General features: G+C 35.0%; 3 protein-coding genes across 3 annotated transcripts in view; 2 read left to right on the top strand and 1 right to left on the bottom strand.

Annotated features, from left to right (window-relative positions):
* The window catches only part of LOC142979648 (trifunctional nucleotide phosphoesterase protein YfkN-like), a 57,413-nt gene extending 43,554 nt beyond the window's left edge, over nucleotides 1-13,859 (top strand). Inside the window, exons 4-7 of the mRNA XM_076124701.1 lie at nucleotides 1,392-2,657; nucleotides 6,191-7,375; nucleotides 9,236-10,201; nucleotides 11,073-13,859. Coding sequence (XP_075980816.1) covers nucleotides 1,392-2,657; nucleotides 6,191-7,375; nucleotides 9,236-10,201; nucleotides 11,073-12,533 — 4,878 coding nt within the window. The 3' untranslated portion in view covers nucleotides 12,534-13,859. The remainder of the gene's footprint in view (nucleotides 1-1,391; nucleotides 2,658-6,190; nucleotides 7,376-9,235; nucleotides 10,202-11,072) is intronic.
* A 518-nt stretch (nucleotides 13,860-14,377) lies between these two features.
* Nucleotides 14,378-20,128, bottom strand: Smyd4-4 (SET and MYND domain containing, class 4, member 4). Its single transcript, XM_076124358.1, has 3 exons — nucleotides 19,988-20,128; nucleotides 18,298-19,889; nucleotides 14,378-16,635 (listed from the first exon to the last, which is right to left on the bottom strand). Exons 2-3 carry the CDS (start codon nucleotides 19,737-19,739, stop codon nucleotides 16,245-16,247), a joined length of 1,833 nt encoding a protein of 610 aa, XP_075980473.1. The 5' UTR covers nucleotides 19,740-19,889; nucleotides 19,988-20,128; the 3' UTR covers nucleotides 14,378-16,244.
* On the top strand, nucleotides 19,526-21,111 carry OSCP1 (Organic solute carrier partner 1). Its single transcript, XM_076124359.1, has 3 exons — nucleotides 19,526-19,634; nucleotides 19,746-19,898; nucleotides 19,981-21,111. Exons 2-3 carry the CDS (start codon nucleotides 19,787-19,789, stop codon nucleotides 20,790-20,792), a joined length of 924 nt encoding a protein of 307 aa, XP_075980474.1. The 5' UTR covers nucleotides 19,526-19,634; nucleotides 19,746-19,786; the 3' UTR covers nucleotides 20,793-21,111.
* The last annotated feature ends 43 nt before the right edge of the window (nucleotides 21,112-21,154 follow it).

Raw genomic sequence — 21,154 nt, forward strand, 5'->3', positions numbered from 1 at the left:
ATAATATTACGCCTTTTCCTCACAGGGGTAGGCAGAGACCAAAGACCGTCACAAACCTATCTGCAATTGTACTTTAATTTAATTTACAAGAATGTCGGCCAGTTTTGCTGTACCAGTAAACAAAGTTACTTTATCTGAGAAGCAGCCACCATTTTCTGAATAAATTGTATTTTCTGGTTACTGGTATTTAATCTATTCAAATTAGTCACGGCACCGCCATTTCGAATCAACTTCTAAGGACGAAACTATTAAAACCTTCTTGAATTATATTCGTGACTCTTCGTCACGTTTATTTTACAATGTACTGGATAAAAAAACTATGTAATGTATAACACGAATAATATTATAATATTGGAATCTCTAAACCTTATTTCCTTGTAATTATCCTTGAATTTCAAGCTATAATTATAGATTTACATAATTATTACATATATCAATTTCATATATGCTGCTGTCTGGATAATACCAAAAAGCAAATTTAATATAATGTATTGAATTCCTTTATTAGAACACAGGCAGATTGGGTCTAAATCGTAATCTCTCCATCGGTATTGTTTGCTTCTAGAAATAGTTTTCTTACACGGGAACTATTACAAAAAAAAACAAATAACGAACAACTAGTCCTGAATGCTTTATTTTTGTGGAACACATCGCGCAATGGTAACCGTACGGTGATGACTTTAATCACTAGCCTATGGATATCGTCAAACACTCTCTATTTTAGATTATAATATAATGAAATTAAAATGCAATGTCGCCTTACAAAGGTCTGCATAAATTCGTTTATTCGTTAACTAAACCTAGCAATTAACACTCACTTGAGAGTTGTGAAATGTTGGAGTAATTTCAACAAAGTCTGGTCATGATTAAGAGCTTCGGTTCAGTTCGTAACAAGTCGACCAACACCGTACTCAAGTAATACTGGCCGTTTAAAAGCCGTTAATTGGAACAAAGAAACTATTTCGTTTAAAAATGAATGTACAATGTAAGTATTTGAATTTCGGAATATTATTAAGACAGTTTCTAATCGTACTAATCGTAATTTAAGAATTAATTCTAACTAAAAATAATCACTAACATTTGCTTGTTTATGTTTTGTGTATGTGTTGTGTGTGTACTGTGGTAAGGGTGTGGTATGGGGTTAGGGTAATTTAGTTAAAATAAAAAATATAATGATACCGTAGATAATAACGTACTAATAAATTATATACTAATCTTGATTGAATTTCAACATTACGTCCACTTGTTTTCCTGTATAATTTTTTTTGTTCAAAAGTACTACTAATACCAAATAATTCTTGTAAACTAACGTAGTATAAAGCAGTACTAACCCTATTCGTAAAAAAATATTATTAATATGTATTTAACAAATATTACCATTCTATTTTCAGTCCCTTGGCAACAACGAAGTTGAACAAGACAGCAGTGTCTCACCTTTACTTAAGAATATTAACACTCAGATTCTTGCCAGCAACGTTATTTTAAAGGCTACAGAAGAGATGAAGAACGTTCAAAAATCTATTGTATTTGACCTTCAAGGCGTCAAAGTCGGTGTTATAGGCTACCTTACACCAGAAGCTGGAATTTTAGACAGCTCCGGCAATGTTGAATACATTGATGAAATACTGGCTCTTACGGAAGAGGTAGCTAAGCTTCAAACACAAAGTGTCAATATCATTATAGCTCTAGGTCATTCCACTGTAGCCAAGGACATGGAAATAGCTAAGGAAGTCGTAGGTCTTGACATGATCATCGCAGGTAACAAAAATACGTTCTACTGGGACGGTAGAACTGTCAGTAATGATGAAGAACATATCATTGTTACACAGGAATCTGGAAAGAAAGTACCAATCATTCTGTCCACAGCGTACGACAAATATCTTGGTAGCGTAAAGGTTAAATTCGATGCTGATGGAGAAATTGTTGAGTATAACGACAGTCCTATCCTTCTCGACTCAACTGTTACACAAGACTTACCATCTTTGGATTTGATCAAAAAATATAATTCAGAATTTGCGACAAGGTCTGAGGTACTCGGTAATACCGCTGTGGTTCTTGACGCAGAATCTTGTTCACTGCAAGAGTGCAATTTCGGTAACTTTGTGACTGATGCCATTATGTATTACTACGCTACCAGGCATGCGGGTGACAACTGGACCGACGCACCTATTGCTATCATCCACAGTGGTGCCATCGGTGCTTCTATTGCACCAACTAACCGTCCTGCTGCAGTAACAACTGCTGACGTACTATCTGCCTTGCCGATTGAAAGCAATTTAGTAGCTGTCACTATGAACGGAAGAATCCTCACTCAGGTTTTGGAACATTCCGTCTCCGATTACAACCAAAATCAGCCGACTGGACAGTTCCTCCAGTTTTCTGGTATCCGTGCTGAGTTTGATTTAGAGAAAGAGCCTGGTTCTAGGTTGGTGAACGCTGTTGTGCGTTGCTGGGAATGCTTCGTGCCAGAATTTTACACGATTGATGAATGGAGAAACTACAAAGTCTTGATGCCTGCAGCGTTGGCCAATGGGCAGTTTGGATATAGTATGCTTGTAGGACTTACTAGGGAAGTGCTTGTATACGATGAAGTGACATGTACTTCTGAATTCATCACTTTGAGGACTCCGGTTTACCCTGAAGTGGCAGGTCGTATCGTCTTACGAAATGTGCCTGATGCCCCCGGCTCTGCGACAGCAATCACCTCTTCCTTCCTTGTCGTCATTTTAGCAACTATCGCTCTGAATTTATACCAATAAATATTTTAATTTTACTATAGAAAATAAGTAAAACGCAAGTGTCATTGCTATGTGTAAATAAATATATGCTTCTATTTATTATAAACTGCTGTTGCTATATTTTTTGTAAATATTTATCTTATTTATTAAATAAGTATTTTTATAACGCTTTGTGTATTTATTAACCTGTTTTGCTGTTACTCGACATTTACAAGACTCCTCAAACCGACCTAACTATATGATTATTATTATCAAGGTTATGAAGGTATCTATTAGTTTTACATTTTCCTGTACTCTGGTACATAAATGAAAAACAAAAGAAATAAATGAGAAGACGTCAAGATTGTAAGTATTTAAAGAAGCATAACTAATTGAATGTATTGACACACGACTGTATGTAGTTTGGCTTGCCTGGTAATGTAGACTCCAGTTATATGGATGGAAGTAGTGGCGTAACTACAGGGAGGCTAAAGAGCCAAATGCCCTGCACCGGACCCAGCGATTTTGCTACGGAGATCCGGGATTGTTAGTATTGTTACGCCACTAATGTAAAAGCTTAAATTTGCACTTGCCAGCTTGCTTTATGTCAATAACTGCATGTAAAAGGCATGAATGTAGACAAAAATAGTAATTGTATATGAAACCGATGTAAAATTTCAGTTTAAATACCTTTCTATCAACTAAATATTATGCGTAGTCTGGCAACACTTAGGGGAGAAATATTATTAGGGATGAATATCTGTTTAAACCTTTATTGTGCTGTCTTAAGTTCAGCAATTATACTTTTTATTAAAACGCGACTTTCCCTCTTAGAATTCCCCTCTTTTATTTATATATAATATCAAACTACACATAGGTAATAAAAAGTACACATACCAATTTATTCAATTGATAGGTTAAATAGGTAAGTGACATTTTCACCGAGACACAGAGAAACCCCTAGTATTTGATACTGACTTTGAACACTAATCGAGAAAAGACTAAGATCGAAGATCAAATATAAATATTTCAAAGCCATTTGTGAGCTTTTTAGTATCCAAGTCCCAATTTTTTGTTTCAGTCCCTGGGAAACCACGAATTCGATCAAGACGTGTCTGGACTAATACCGTTTATAAACAACCTAACGTGCCCAGTTTTAGCTGCTAATCTAAACCTAACCAAAGTGCCAGAACTAAGAGTACCTAATTTAATGGACTCATACATATTCGACATAAACGGTATTAAGATTGGTGTGATCGGTTATCTTACACCTGAAACTAAAATAGCAGCTAAAAGGAACGACGTCGAATATGTAGAAGAAATTACAATATTAAAAGCTGAAGTAGAAAAACTTAAATCGCAAGGTATCAAAATCATAATAGCTCTTGGTCATTCTGGCATTACTAAGGATTTAGAAATTGCCAGGAAAGTAGAAGATATCGACCTCGTCGTGGGTGGGCATTCACATACGTTACTGTGGAACGGTGACAGCCCTGAGCCCATACCTGCTGGACCATACCCAACTTGGGTTAAACAAGAGTCTGGTAGATTAGTACCCACAGTTCAAGCTTATTGCAATACAAAATATATAGGAAAAATACTCATGGAATTTGACGCTGACGGAGAAATCGTCAAAGCTGAGGGAAATCCTATTCTTTTAGATAATTCAATACCACAGGATCCTAAAATATTAGAACTGCACGATTCTTACAGAGAGAATATTCAGGATCTAATGGATAATATTATTGGCAGTACATCCGTGAATTTAGAGCACACGTCATGTCGTTTAAGGGAGTGCAATATGGGTAATTTTGTATCAGATTCATATGTACATAAATATGCTTCAGAATTACCAGGATTTAATTGTTCTGATGCTGTGATAGCTTTGGTCAATGGCGGAGGAATAAGATCTTCTATATTGAGTAGTCATTTTCCAACGAATGTTACATACGAAGATCTTTTACGAGTGTTGCCTTTTGAAGGAGTTATAGTAAAAGTTAGCGTCAACGGAAGCCTTATACTGAACATGTTGGAACATTCCGTACAGAATTATAGTTTGTCTGAACCTCGTGGAGAATTCCTTCAAGTGTCTGGAATGAAAGTTGTATACGACTTTGAAAAACCTGCGGGGAACAGAGTGGAAGAAGTGTATTTAAGAAATAATGGATGCGACAGTGAATATTATGAACTAGATATATCTAAAACATATGAATTGTTAACTACACCATTTGTAGCAATGGGAGGTGACGCTTTTCCTGATTTGACTGTTTTACCTATAACTTATCAAAGCTTTACTGAATTAGATTCAGCTCTTAAATATATAGACGACTTCAGTCCAGTTAATCCTGTCGTTGAAGATAGAATCATTGTCAAGAACCTTGACAAAATTAATGGGGCAGCATAAATATTAGTAAAATTACATGAACTTTCAAAGTTATTAGACATTATGATTAGTCGAGCAATATGTGACAAGGACAAATCTAGCTAATTTCTTAAAGATGTGCTTAGATTTGAAAAAACAAAGAATATTTGTAATTCATCTTACAGAACATTAACCTCACTTTAACGAACATTTTATTGAAATTGTGACATTCTGGACACCATCAGCTAAGCAAAGTTTCGAAGAGATGTTGATAAGTTTATAAGAGCAAAGCTTTAACTTATTAACTACGTAATAACAACGACTTTCAGATCTATAAAAGCTCACTTTTAAAACCACATTACCTCATTATTACCCTTTACCATTTTGGGATGCATTTATTTTTATTTTATAGACCTTTGTTTATAATGGAATAATATTTTACATCTAGAGACTTTAGATTTCTCTATTTTTTATATTTTTATCAAATATACATATTTTAAACAATATTCTAAGTATTTTTATTCACTGAATAGTAAAAAATACTCAATGCTTACATACAAACTCTTACACAATGAAAATGGGTGAAGAATATTGGGTTCCAGCATCTTATTTTAAAAGTTTACAACTACGAGGGATAATACAAATAATTAGTCATTTTAAAAAATTATGTATGTATACTCTTAGAATTGAAATGTATCCCATCAAAATAAAGATAAGGGCTTATAGGCACGAAAAACGTTACCTTGACATGATTTTGTAAGTATTGAAAATGCATGACAGACTATCGATGACTTTGGTGAAATAGTACTGTTCTTATAGTTTATAGGTTTAAAGGGGTTATTCTATTTAATACTCGTACCATTATCTATTTTTTAATCGGAATTTGCGAATAGAGCGCTATTTAAATCTAATTTTATCAAATCATTATTTTGTTTACTAACACACGCATGTGGTTTGTCATGTTTTACTAACAAATACATTCTATGTATCAACTAACTATTTTAATTGTAGAGAATTAGTAGATTTTGCACTGAATTAGTTACATTTTTGCATGATTGCATGGTTATTGTACTTAAAACAGTTTTTTACATTGACTTATTATTTGTTTCAGTCCCTGGGAAACCATGAACTTGATAATGGCGTATCTGGACTTACTCCATTTATTGAAGCACTTACTTGCCCAGTTTTAGCCGCCAACCTCAACCTTGCGAGAGTCCCCGAATTACTAGTCGAACGTAATTTAATGGATTCCATTGTATTTGATATAAACGGTACTAGGATCGGTGTCATTGGATATTTAACACCTGACACCCAATTCTTAGCCATCAGAAATGATATCAAATACATCGAAGAGGTGACCGCGATAAAGAAAGAAGCAGCTAAATTGAAAAATCGAGGAGTGAATATCCTTATAGCTCTTGGTCATTCTGGTTTCACGAAAGATTTGGAAATTGCTGAAAAGGTGGAAGATATAGATCTAGTCATTGGTGGCCATACTAATACATTTTTGTGGAATGGAACCAGCCCTGATATAGAGACACCAGAAGGCCCTTACCCAACTTTGGTAAAGCAAAAATCTGGTCGATTCGTACCTGCGGTTCAGGCTTACGCATACACAAAGTACCTGGGAAAATTACACATTATATTTGATTCACAGGGTGAAATTGTGAGCTTTAATGGAAACCCTATTCTTCTAGATAAATCAATACCACAAGATCCTTCTGTATTAGAAATTGTGAATCGTTACCGCGCAGATATAAGGCTTATAACAGAACAAGTTGTTGGCACTACTCCAGTGGTTCTAGACGGAGATACTTGTCGCCTTAGAGAGTGTAATATGGGAAACTTGATAACCGACGCGATGGTTGAAAGATACGCCGCAGATTATAATGGAACCGGTTGGACCGATGCCCCAATTGCGATCATGCAAGGTGGTGGAATAAGATCTTCCATAGCTCATATAATCCTACCGGCAAATATAACTAAAGGAGATTTATTGAGAGTGATGCCTTTTGACGGGAACCTCGTAAAGCTAACACTAAATGGTCGGGCTGTTAGAAAGATGTTAGAACATTCAGTAGCAAAGTATTATCCAGCTCGGCCGCCTGGACCGTTCCTACAAATGTCGGGAATTAAAGTGGAATATGATTTCCGCAACTACCCGGGGCTACGAGTTGTCGATGTTCACATGCGGTGTGGTAATTGCCTCAACCCTGAATACAGTGTTCTGAATTATACTGCGGAATACAACATTTTGATGCCGGCGTTTTTGGCGATGGGCGGCGATGGGTACTCCGTGTTCGAAGATTTGCCTTCCACGGCTTTAGCTTACGATGAACTGGAATGTACAGTCGAGTATATAAAGAACCGACGTCACGTGTACCCCTCGGTGGAAGGACGCATTATCATTAACCATCTCGACAAATTAAGAGTCAATTCAGCATCATATTCCAAATTATCATATTCTGTAGTACTCTTACTTATTTTCCCGTTGTTATTATAAAATTCATTTTATTTTATGAAGTACCAGTGATTGGATTTAAATTCACGTTTCACTGAATTTTAAAGCAACAAAATTCTGTGAAATACAAAATTCATTTCATAATGTAGCCTGAACTGAATTAAAACGTTGCGTGGAAAGCTTTATATATATAAGTATACCATAAAGTATTAACTGGAACTCATTTTCTGTAAAAGCTAGGGTAATTGCATTTTCTGTGTAATATGTCATATGATAAAATTAGATTTTAAAGTCACAAATATTTGCTTAGTACATAGAATCGGTTGTGATGTTAGTATTATATTTGTAGAGTATCATAAAGTGCAATATTAGTTTGTAATTTTTATTCATGTTATTGTAAAAATGATATAAAACTGAATGTTGTGTTTATTTCATGAAGTCTGTTCGTATGTTCATGTCCATCCTTCCGTTAACGTTCTAATCTGGCGGGTCCATTATTCTTGTGACGTCACTGTCTGGTTAACACCGGACAACGGTCGCCATTGTCTAAGAGCAACGCAGCCGGTTGACATTCCTTTGTAAATCATCTGATTATCAAGATTAGCTTTTACCAGGTAACAAAGTCAGAAATCTCCACCCATTTTACTTTGCGCTATATAATTTTGTGAATCACGTAATTAACATAAAATCTTTGTACTCACTCTACAAAACTACAAATAACTAACTAACTAACTTTCTTCGTAAAATTTATTGTCATAAACCGATCTCTATCTCCATAAAATCATCAGGTGTGCGGGATAGCCTTTATATATTACCAAAGACTAACGTTTTTTTTTTTTAATTTAAGACACTAGGTACACGTCTCCATTACATACCGTGTCTGAACTTCAGAGACGCAGTAAGTGCAAATGGAAAACTTATACACAAGTCTTAGTTTGTGACTAGGTACCTACATATACGTAACAAGTACAGACGTAGACAACAGCCGGTAACTCTGTAAGTAAAACTAATTCCGTTAAGAATTAGTTGCAAAGTAGGTCGCTCCTCTTCCGATAATCTCTTCACTTCTCTACTTGCCGACGTAGACAGTAACGAATATCAGATTTGTCTTCTTACTTATTCATGTTTTTTCGTAAATGAAAACGTATTTTATCGAAAACCCAGCCAGATTATAGTGAGGCTGAAATGAACAACGCAATCTGAAACATTTATGAACTCGCCGGTCACCGGTGGCCTAACAAAAATCGTTAACAGACAACACATAAACCGACCTACCCTCACCACCGACATGTACACACGTAGCACATTAATGCACGCGCCAATCAATAAAACTGCAATTGAGCGCCATACAAAATATGTCCGAACAAAGTAATCACGATGATTGAATGACGCGGCTCTACATATATGTGCTGTACACATGGAACATAACTAACAACCTCGCGTTCCAAACTTTCATGCATTCACGTGTGGTAAATTCTCCCTTTGAGGCTCGAATTTCGGTGTACCTACACGTAGACCTACCTATATCCGCAAAATTTTGACTTTGACGCGCATTCAAACAAAGAGTGACGGGAAAAACAGGCGTGGGCCTGCCACGCACGCGTACACCGGCCGACCTTTTACATTTTGCGGAACAATATGAACCGATAAAATGCATCACATGAATACTTACTACATTACATTCTTTTGTTTCAGTCGCTTGGAAATCATGAGTTCGACAATGGCGTTAGCGGGCTGACTCCATTCATAGAAAACTTGACATGTCCAGTATTAACTGCCAATCTTGTCCTTACCAAAGTGCCCGAGTTGGCCAAAGAAACGAATCTCAAGAAATCCATTGTACTTGAAGTTGCCGGACACAAAATTGGAATAGTCGGGTACTTGACACCAGACACTAAAGTGTTAGCTGTTCCAAACGACGTCGAGTACAGCGATGAAATAGAAGCAATTAAGAAAGAAGTAAAGAAATTACAAGAAGACGGAATTAGTATTATTATTGGTTTAGGACACTCCGGGTTCTTAAAGGACTTGGAAATAGCCAAAGAAGTAGATGGTATAGACTTAGTTATAGGTGGTCATACAAATACTTTCCTGTGGAATGGCACTAGCCCCGATTCAGAAGAAGCGCAAGGACCTTATCCAACCTACGTTACGCAAGCATCTGGTAGAAGGGTGCCAGTAGTACAAGCTTACGCTTACACCAAATACTTGGGAAAATTACACATCATATTTGATGCTAATGGTGAAATAATTAGCATTGATGGAATACCGATTTTGTTGGACAATTCGATCCCTCAAGATCCCGATGTAGTGCGAATTATCAACAAATATAGAGACGGCGTACTTAATATAACGGAAGATGTTCTCGGGTACACGTCTGTTATTCTGGACGGTAGTAGCTGTCATATTAGAGAATGTAATCTTGGAAACCTGATCACTGACGCAATGGTGTTTAGATACGCTGTGGACTACACAGGCGAACATTGGACAGATGCACCAATAGCTCTAATACAGGGAGGTGGAATTAGATCATCTGTAGCACACGCAAAAATGCCAGCAAATATAACGAAAGGTGATTTACTAACTGTCATGCCATTTGATGGGCAAGCAGTTGCCGTGACCATGAACGGAAGTATTCTTCTACAAATGATTGAACACTCTGTAGCTAATTATGATCTCTTAGACGTTCCTGGTCAGTTTCTGCAGTATTCTGGAGTTAGAGTAGTATACGATCTCAGCAAACCACCAGGCTCAAGATTGGTGAGAGCTGAAGCCAGATGCTGGGCGTGTGATATACCTAGTTACTCCAAAGTATCCGAGAAAGAAATTTACAAAGTAATAATGCCAAGTTTTGTCGCTATAGGAGGTGATGGTTATTGGATGCTTCAAGGGCTCCCGACGAAAGCCTTAAATTATAACGAATTGACAAGTACACAGTTTTATGTTGCCCGACATAGCCCAATTTATCCTCAAGTTGAAGGAAGAATCAAGATATTAAGAGAAAATGATATTAATAACAATGAAAATAGTTCCTCGTCTATCATAAGCCTATCATTAATGCCAATTATATTAGCTTTGATTAATTTAGTTAATAGTTTATACAAAATGTACAGTTTGTAGTTAAATAACATAGGTAATAATTGCATAATGACTGAACTCTATGTTTGTGAATGTAAAAAGGTATTATTTTGATTCCTAAATAATAAATGACTGACTACTTTACATATTCCTATGTTCTTGTGATTAAAATGTTTTGTATATTATTTTGTGTTTCATTCACTCTGTACCATGTATTTATAACCAGTATCAACTTTATAGTAAACCATTATAAAAAATACCATACATAATAAAAAAATAATGACTAAGTAGCTGACACAGTAATTTCAGTATAAATGCATAACACGTTTAGAGGAAACCTCTTGTTGACTACTAGGTGTCTCCCAAGAAATGGTATGCTAACACAACAATAAATTTTATTTTTAGTTATACTCCTATATGATAATTATAAAACAACACAAGCTTTTTCTTTCAGTGTCTTGGAAACCATGAATTCGACGAAGCTGTGGATGGAGTTATACCATTCATTAGAAACCTGAGTGCACCGGTCTTAGCAGCTAACCTCATACTAGACAAAGTACCTGCTCTACGGAATGAGCCAAACCTTTATAACTCTATAGTAATAACAAAGAATCGAGTCAAAATAGGCATTATTGGATATTTAACACCAGAAACTAAATATCTTGCACCAAGAAACGATGTTGAGTATGAAGATGAAATCCCGGCTTTGAGGAGAGAGGTCAAAAAGTTAAAGGAACAGGATGTCAACATTCTAATAGCTCTTGGACACTCTGGATTTGTCAAAGACTTAAAGATTGCGCAAGAAGTTGAAGACCTAGATCTAGTCATTGGAGGACATTCAAACACTTTCCTTTTGAACAACATCACAACTACAGAGATGCCTGAAGAAAGACAAGGTCCCTACCCCGTAGAAGTAACTCAGGCTGACGGTAGAATAGTTAGAGTAGTACAAGCATATGCCTACACAAAATACATGGGTAAATTGCATTTAATTTTTGATTCCCAAGGAGAGATAATAGAATGTGACGGAGATCCGATTCTATTGAATCAAGACATACCGAGAGACCCTGAACTTTTGGTAACGATCAACAAATATAGGGAAGACATGGACCGCATTAGTAATGAAGTAGTCGGACAATCTTACGTTTTCCTGGAAGGAGATTGCCGATTAAGGGAATGTAATTTGGGAGACTTGATAGCTGATGCTATGTTGAACTACACGAGGGAGAAATATCAAGATCAGTATCCTGATGTAAATATCGCGTTAGTTCAAGGTGGAAGGATACGTTCATCTATCGACCACAGCGCTAGCGGAACACCGTTTTCGTTGACTAGAGGCGACTGGATCACAGTACTGCCGTTTTCTGACACACTAGCGATAGTCACAATGAACGGTACTGTATTGAAACAAAGTTTAGAACACTCGGTATCAACCTGGCGAGTTGTTGACAGTACGGGTCAGTTCCAACAGTTTTCAGGGATGCAAGTGGCGTATGATTTAGCCAAGCCTGTAGGCTCTCGAGTTGTAAAAGCTAAAGCGGTTTGTTCCAACTGTGGAGACTATACATTGCAAGATATACAAGACGATTATGAATATAAAATGATGATGCCGTCTTTCTTAGCTAATGGTGGAGATGGATATACAATGTTTACTGAACTTTTTAAAGAAACACTAGTTTATAATGAACTGAATTGTGTTTTGCATTATATTGGGAAGTATAGCCCTATAAATCAGCAATTGGATGGCCGGATTAAAATACTAAATGAAGATAAAGTTCAAGCGAGTGAAATTACTTCGGAAAATCAAGGTAGAGGCTTTCCTTCAAGTGGTGTAGTTATTCAGAATAGTCTGAAATGGTATTACGTACTTATTATTGTATTAGTTTCTTACAAGTATTCATTTGTATTGTTGTAAAGTAAAACAGTTAAGTAGAAAAAATTAGGGCTTTTGGCGATGACACTTTTAAAATAGTTCAACTATTTCTTAGATAAATATATCAGGATAGGTTTAGTAGTTATTTTTATGTAAAAGAACGTTAATAAGTATGGATGAAGTTATTTTAGAGCAAATTTATTAACGTTAGTCAGAGTATGGTGCCATTATAAAGTTTAGATTAATTAAAAAAATGGTATCTGGCACCCATTACAATTTACTTTTATGTTTAATAGAATAATTGTTATTAGAAAGGACTCAATATAACTCAAAGTACAAATCTCCGTACTTAATTTACAAGTTTATATTTAGCAATAGACTAAAAGATTTTTATCTTTATTTTCTTCAAGGATTCAAATAATAGCAAATTCCATAGAAATACGTAATCTCATTGCGTTAAACCCAAGTTAGCAATGTACTCTACAATCGTTGTACATGTAGCTCCATCTATTGGTCCAACTAGATAACTTAGTGTAAATTGTAGAAAATGTTTTCGCCTGAAAAACGAACTCAACTTACTTCAAAATGCTGCTGTTTCAAAATAAGATCTAAAAAAAGGCTTAAGCTGACGGAAGCGGGTTTTCTCTACAAAATGCTTGAGGTATGTCGAATATTACCTTTTAAATAAAATAAACCTGCATCAATTCGAATAGCGTAGTACAAGTATTCTCTCTCGTTAATAGTTTACTTTATTCGCCGTGATTAACAACTGGTATTACAAATAGCTTGTATTAAGAGGCACGTATTAGAAGGACGTATCATGACACTAGAGTTTAGAATTTACTTGAGAACGGTAGAGGTAAAAAAACGATCTTGTACGGAGATCTGTTGAATAAGTCTCTCTGTCGTTAACATAAATGAAAAACCTTCTGCAATGGCGCTAAGGTAGTAAAGAATGTAGTATTACACTAGTAGTCATTCATTATAAAATTCCAGTGCTAGCACTACAACCATCGTCATTTAGGGGTTTTAGACAGACACTCTTGGATAAAGAAATAGTTTTCCTTACCTCTACCCTCTACAACTCTAGTAAAAAGTATTCAAACTATGCATTTTCGATGCATTTGTTTTTTAAAATAGATAAATGAGGACCTCTCCTTTTTGTTTTTTTTTATATTCACAATATTTAATCAATTATTTATTTTAGTACATCGCATTTTTTATTCAGTTAAAACTGAAATTAGTATTGTTTATATTTATTTTGATTTATAATTTATTATTGTTGTATCCCGTTGTTAGAAGTATAGACAGACACATTCCTAGTAATAAATCGAATCTCTGAGATTAAATAAATGTTGTTTAATTGCATCAATCTTTTTATTTTAAAACAAGAATACATAGTTACTGGACTTTTATTTTTCTCACCAGTGCATATGCCCCAACCCCCATCCCGGTTATCCCCTTTCCTATTATAGAAAACTGAGAGACAAAAACGTCGTCTCACCTAAAAAAATCGAATTGGCTAGTCTATCCTATGAAAATCCAACTTGCTAGCTGCATGCTAGTGTTACCGATTTGTGAGTTTCCATGAAAAGATCGCGTCGAAAAAACCACTTTAGGGGAAAAAAGCTACTTTTATGAAAGCATTTTAGCGTAGGTATCAGGTGCTAATAAGGTGAAGAAATAATGACGTAATATATTAATAACCAGGTATTACTTTCAAACCCAGGAGTAGTCATACAACGAGTCATGCTGCAGGCTACACCGCCCACTACAGCGCATTTACATGAAACCAACGCCATCTATGTAAACTTTTCAGTACTATTTATTTGCGTAGTAATTGCAATACAGCTGCTGTTTCAATCGCAGAAATAAAACACAACATGTATTATTCCGACACACATTTTTATTAGTAGGTAAGTATAAAATTGTCATACATACATAACACACATTTTAATGGTAAATAAATCAATATCAAAACAAAGTTACATTCGTTTTAAACACTAAACAAAAACTCTTCGTGCCTCCAGCCACTGAATTGCAATTGAATTGCAAAATCGACATTAAAACAATATGTAAGTATTTAAAATACTCAAACAAGGAAGACTTAGCGGGATTTTTAAACCAAGAATCAAAAAGGTAATCATTCAAGAAAATCTTAACCTTAAATTGTCTAAACTATTTTTAAAACGACATAGTAAATAGGTCTTCTCTTCGTGTTAGTTTCAAAATCGCCATTACCTTTTAGTTACCAATAGCATAGGCCTATCTTAAGTTTTACATATAAGTCATATTACTGAGTAATTGAGTACAGAGTATATTATATACTTATAACTAGACAAACAGCTGCTAATTACATATCAGGTGAGTAGAACTATTACCAAATGATCTAAATTCAGACACTTAGGCTAAAATTTGTTTTGAATTATTTATAATTAACTAGCTTTACCCAGATTACAAGTTATTAAGTAACAAATACAAAAGCCTTTCTGAGGAATCGCTCTATCAGTAGTTAAAATTCCCATGAAAATCGGAACAGTAGATTATGATTATTTCGAGAACAGACAGTGTAGTGATAAATTTTTGGCACAATTTCTATCACTATAATCTAAAATCACTTTTTTTTTTAAATGTGATGCGTATTTCTTACAAAAAAGACCTAAGTGGTTCATGTATTGGTCCACTTCTACACTAAAGTCAAATTAATATTTAAATCAATTCTATTGATCACCATCTAAGATGTTATAGTGATTCTATAACAGTTTAATGTCTATTACATAATCATTTACAACTACTACACTTGTCAGTAGACTTGTAAGACAATAATTAGTCGTTTTTAAAGATTATTTATACAGAACCAAAGTCCTTTGCAATGAATTTCTAATCTTAAGTTGTATTTACAATAATCTTGACTTATATATTTAATACAATATACAATATATATTATGTTTAATATTTATTATTATAAACTCACACACAAATATAAATGTTCAAAACGTTTTACTTATATCGAAAAATTAAGGTCACTTCAAACTTAACATTCTACAATACTCCAAACGACTAGACTGATCTTATAAAATATTAAAATCAATATGAAATTAACGATATATTTTTTCTCAAAGAAAGATGAATAAATCTGACTATCTTAAGTAACATTAACAAAAATAAATCCGCGAAAACGGTGGTATACCTTTTTTTTTAACCCATGGCTGTCCCTCTGCTGGGCAAGAGGCTCCTCCCGAATGAGGGAGGATAGACTTGCGTCCACCACGCTACCCAGTTGCGGTTTAGGGGTCATATAACTATATAAAATTTTAATCAAACCTCACAACATAATATATCTTTCCAAAGACTTACACATATCTATTCTATAGTGACTTATTCTACAACACATGTAATGAGTTACATTTCTATGAATATACGTACCAATTATTTTAAAGTAGGACGCAAAATAACAAATGTCTAAGAGACACATGCTCCGGAAGGCTTACTTCCGTTCCGACAGAAGAATTCGATATCGATCGAATATAATTCGAGATAATGTAAAAACATACTAGGTATTAAGTATTAAACTTTGGCGTTTAACTAGCGCATGACCATCATTAAAATTCGCTGCCATTATACAATGGTCACAAACATTAGTTCGAATCCAACTCTATCATATTCAATTATCACTGTCTCTCAAAGCACAAACATTTATAATTTCGAGCCTGATATGGATCAACCAATCAGATCATCAGATCAGTCAATAGCTTAACACTGTGGAATCGCTTCCCAATCCAGTATCTCGCTACAACTATACGGTATAGTACCATGGAATATAGCCAGGCACTGTTTCATAGCCTCCTGACATTCAGCCAGCTCCCTACAAGGAGCAAACGCATCAAGGACTCCAATCAACTCACACAAAGGCTTGAAGTACTTCACAGCAGTTTCTTTGTCACCTGTCATCAGTTTAGCAATTACTTCTTTGTCCAAACATACTTCGGTCTTCTGTAGAATGTCAGCCGGTAAGTCTTTTGCTGATGTTGCTTTTTCGTGGGTTGGCCAATCGTCGACGCAGGCTTTGCAGTTGCAGTCGAATTTGTATTGGAACTTAAGGTTTGCTCTCCGAGTATCCCGATTTTGCAATGCGTGGTGGTATCTGTGGAAAGGTAATCATTTTATATGAATCTTCTGCGGTATTTTTGTAATGCACGCAAGGATCGCAATGCTTAACTACAGTAGTATTCTTAGTGCGGGAGTAGTCGTAAAAAAAAAACGAAACCAAAACAGTATAACGACAAATAATATCCCTTTTACCTTCTATATGCTGACAGAAAAGGGTTGCAGTTAGAGAACTTAATACCTATTACATTTTACTTTTGTAAATGCGAAGGTTTGTGATGATGTATATTTGTTTCTCTTCCACAAATTGGTTTTTTTTTTACAGACAAGTACTTTATAAGCTAGACTAACCTCACAGATGATTGACGCCGGGAAAATCTTTCTACGCGGAAAAATGTCGAGCGTATCGTCGTATGTAATATGATAGGTAGGCATTATTCAAGTAATTGTGTCTGAACTAATACAAGTCTACAGGAATATTGAAATATACTAAAGAATATTTATCAATCATTTGCTTTTCAGACGAATTGCTCTAAATATAATCATAAATGTTATTGAATATCTACACAATATATTAAATAAGAAGGGCACATCTACATTACAAAGACATAAGACATACGCCCTTTTAGAAATCAATTCAATTTCACACTATATACCTAATTACAACCTATCAGCTAATTTCCTTTGAACATGACGGCTGCGCAAAGCGGCCGCGACGGATCAATAAAATGCACCTACTGGTAACTACTTATGTAATAAATGTATCTATGCCTGCAAATATATAACCTTTTCTTTAAAAGCTTAAATTTTTATTCTCGTATAAAAATATCGCCTAAAGGGCAATTGGCCAACGTGGTGGACTCAAGCCCTTCCCTTATTCCGGGAGACCCTTGGCCAGCAGTTTAAGGGGCTAAATAAATTTTTATTTATTATTAATAAAGATATGTGGCCCTCGACTTCGTTAAAAAGAGCCTAATGCAACGAAACATTTTATTTTAATAATCATCGTCGTATGAAAAATTATCTTGTGTCGTCTTTAAAGCGCATTCAAACAACATAACTAAAACCGAAATAGCTATCTATTTGGGGGTTACACCAATATTTTTTCCGTATGAGAATCAAACCCTGACGTGCAGTGAAGCGTCGTGGTTTGGCGACCACCTTAGCCACTGAATACAGGACATTTTTATTTAACTACCTCTATCTAGTTCCTTTCTTTATCGAATGAATACAATTCGATTAACATTTTAGTCGGTACGTTTTGTATGATCCGATCCGCGAACTGCGTTATACGCAAAAAATCTGTACTTACTCCTATTCTGATTAAATATACCTACCTAATTTTAATTTTTATCCCGACAGGTCGCGGTACAACATAGAACATACTGCTTTTTAAAGTCGGTAATAATTTAAAACAAATGCAATCGCTTAATAATTAAACAAACTCGCCATTCAAATATTGATTCGCTTTAATCGCATTTAGTCATCATCAGTTCACATCTTAATACAAAAACATAGTACAATACTAGCAAGATTTATTAGTAAATAACACTACTAAAAAATGTGAAATATTAACTAATCACATACTTGATCACACAGCACATTTAACTTCAATTAATATATAGAAGTCTTGCTTGTATTGTAACATACAAATATAATTCAACAATAGCCAGAGCATACAAAAATATATAGAACTTACCCATAGTTATCAAAGATCTGCATCCCCTTCTTGATAGGTCTGATCGCAAGCAAAGTCATCTGTCCAGTGCCCAACTTACTGTACCTCACAACATTTGGTGAACAGGAGTGGTTCAACAAACTGAGAAATGCATAAGCACCACTTGCTATGTTACATTCATCTAAAAATTTCCCTTCAGAGTTCTCAATATTGGAACTTATACCATGCATGTTGGTAGGACTGGTCATAATGTGACGTAACAGATTATCAGCCACGTATTTAATACAATGGTCTGTCAGAAGCTCCTGACCTTCACATCTTATATATTTCGATAGAGCCAATAAGTGTAAGAGCACAGCTGCAGTAAGACTTTTCCGGAATATATCTGATATAGATCTTATGTCAACATTGGTGGCTAGTGTGTGAATAGAGGTGTAATTTTTTGACTCATAAACCCATTTATCAGCAACTTTAACACAACCCCAGTTACGAGTATTAACATTAGCATCTGCATCTATAGAGACTTCGAAAACATCAAACCAATCATCATATTCACATCTTGATTTTAATGAAGTTCTTAGTGCCAGCCAATCCATTTTCGTAAAGTTGTATGATACCATGGATGCCATTACGGGGCATTCTAATGCATGGTACTTTTTATAGGCCTCTTCTCTACATTCTTCTGAGCAATATAAAGCATAGGTGCAACCCATACAAGGATACAGATTCAATTTTCTAGAGAGACAATGAGCACATGTAAACAGGAATTGAGATTTAAGCAGGACTGTTAAATAAGGTTCCTCCTGAACCAATACTTCTCCAACTTCTATATCTTCATTGGCAATTACATGTCGGCCCATCTCTCTTGAATAAACCACCTTCAACTTTGAGCTTGAACTCAAATATTTCTCATCTTTTGGACTTTTCATTGTTAATATGTCAGCAATTATAGCCTCATTTTTATCAGTTGCTATCTCTTCTGCTAATTCAGCCTCACATAACTGTTTTCTTTTTAAAAGTTTGTCTTTTAAGGCTTCGGGAAATTCTGTATTAAATACAAATTTTATATCTTCCAGGCATTCTTCATACTTCTTCATTTCATGAAATACAGCTGATCTATTAGAAACAGCATAAATAAAATCCTCAGAGACATCACAACAATAGAGTAAAGACAAGTTGTAGTATTGCCATGCTTCACAATTTTTCTTTTGAGCAAAACATTGGTTACCAAGACAACGGTAGTGTTTTGCTACCTTGTTGTCTTTAGGGTTTGACTTGAGAATTGGAAGATACCCTAGCTCCTCAAGGAGATTATAAATATACAAAACTCTGGAATCATTAGAGTCTTTTGTCATCAGGTCAGTAGATACTTCTTTAACTTTTCCTAGAGCAGTCAATTTACTAATGACTAAATTGTAGCATTCATCTATAGTTTTGTAAGGTGCATTGCTTGTTACATCCATTTTCAGGTATTGATTTTTCTAGAACAGTGAACTAAGCAATAGTCAAGATGTCTCACTTTGCGACACCATTTATTGTGGTCAATTTGGGCTGTGAGATGATTTTCGTGATTGAGCAGAGGTTGAAAGCTCAAAGTATTTCAGTGGACAAATCTGAAAGAGGTTAGATTTTTAGTATTACTGATAAATATTTACCTACATTAAATCGAGATTTGTTGAATAAACTTATTATTGTTTTTTATAGTACTTACCGATGTTGTGACTGTACTCCTTCATCCAAAGCTCCTGGAGGAACTATTTACTCCACAACCGGTGGCTACACACACTGTTATAAAGCAGTTACTTCAAGACATATCCGCGACATCCATAATGAAACTTGATGACTACTCCATGAGCAAGTTATGGGACCTCATGACAATGATTTTCAAGTGGCAACTATCCGTAGCTACAAATCAAAACATATTTGATATCAGTCGCCGACACCTGAGAAGTGTTGCCATGTTAATGCCGCAATTTTTCCCTAAATGTATGATTGAGCAAGCAATGAGAAGATTCGAAAATCTAGCTCGTCGATTCACTGATGATGATTATAAATGTCTCAGCAACACGCTTATACTTTGGTTCTCAGAATATCATACGAAAATTTCAGTACTGATGAGGCTAGGTCTCCAGAAGAAAGATGGAAGTTTCAATTTGCCTTCTACTATCAGTACAAATGTCTTAAATAATGTTGGTGAAAACATTTATAAATACGACAATAAAAAGAATCCAATTGAAGAATATGAGAGTCGTTGTGCCGACACTAGTGAAATAAACTGTCTTTTGGCATCAATTGAAAAAGCTCATTCTAATAACAAAGTGGAACTCCAGTTACCAATTGAATTTGGAGATCAGGCTTCAAAGAAAAAGGTTCTTGAAATAGCAAGAGACATACATTATGAATCAATCGACACTAGTGTTAAAGTTAAAAACACTGATCTTACTTTCGTTCCTGATATTCCTAAATCACCACAAGAGGATTTATTGGCCATGCTAGGTGAAGAAACTGAACTGTGATATAAATACCAAAAGAAAAAATATATTGACAAAATATTGTAGATTCACACGTAATTTTCCCACGAATTTAAACTAGCCTTTATTTGCTGGCAACACTTGTTCTAAAAAAACAGATGTTTGGAATAGCCAACCAAATGACAAAGCTGCGCTGCTGGTATCAACCAATCATCAGCTGTTGCATCTCAAGTCTGGGAAAATCAAAAATGAACGAAATCTTGATTTCATTAATTTTAACTGACTGTATTACGGAAACTTTCCATTAACAATATGTTCACTTCATAATTAACTAGTAATTTAATTTGTATACTTATCAGTCTGACATTGGTGTGATATCCTCTGAGGGTGACATAAATATATTATTT

This window comes from Anticarsia gemmatalis, chromosome 16, assembly GCF_050436995.1.
Source record: "Anticarsia gemmatalis isolate Benzon Research Colony breed Stoneville strain chromosome 16, ilAntGemm2 primary, whole genome shotgun sequence".
Taxonomy (NCBI): Eukaryota; Metazoa; Arthropoda; class Insecta; order Lepidoptera; family Erebidae; genus Anticarsia; species Anticarsia gemmatalis.

Excerpts from the sequence above, each read along its gene's own strand:
- Smyd4-4 (XM_076124358.1), bottom strand. The coding sequence starts at position 19,739 with ATGGATGTAACAAGCAATGCACCTTACAAAACTATAGATGAATGCTAC. Across the intron at positions 16,636-18,297 it reads CAGATCTTTGATAACTATGG|ATACCACCACGCATTGCAAA; the intron begins GTAAGTTCTATA and ends ACCTTTCCACAG.
- OSCP1 (XM_076124359.1), top strand. The coding sequence starts at position 19,787 with ATGTCTCACTTTGCGACACCATTTATTGTGGTCAATTTGGGCTGTGAG. Across the intron at positions 19,899-19,980 it reads AGTGGACAAATCTGAAAGAG|TACTTACCGATGTTGTGACT; the intron begins GTTAGATTTTTA and ends TGTTTTTTATAG.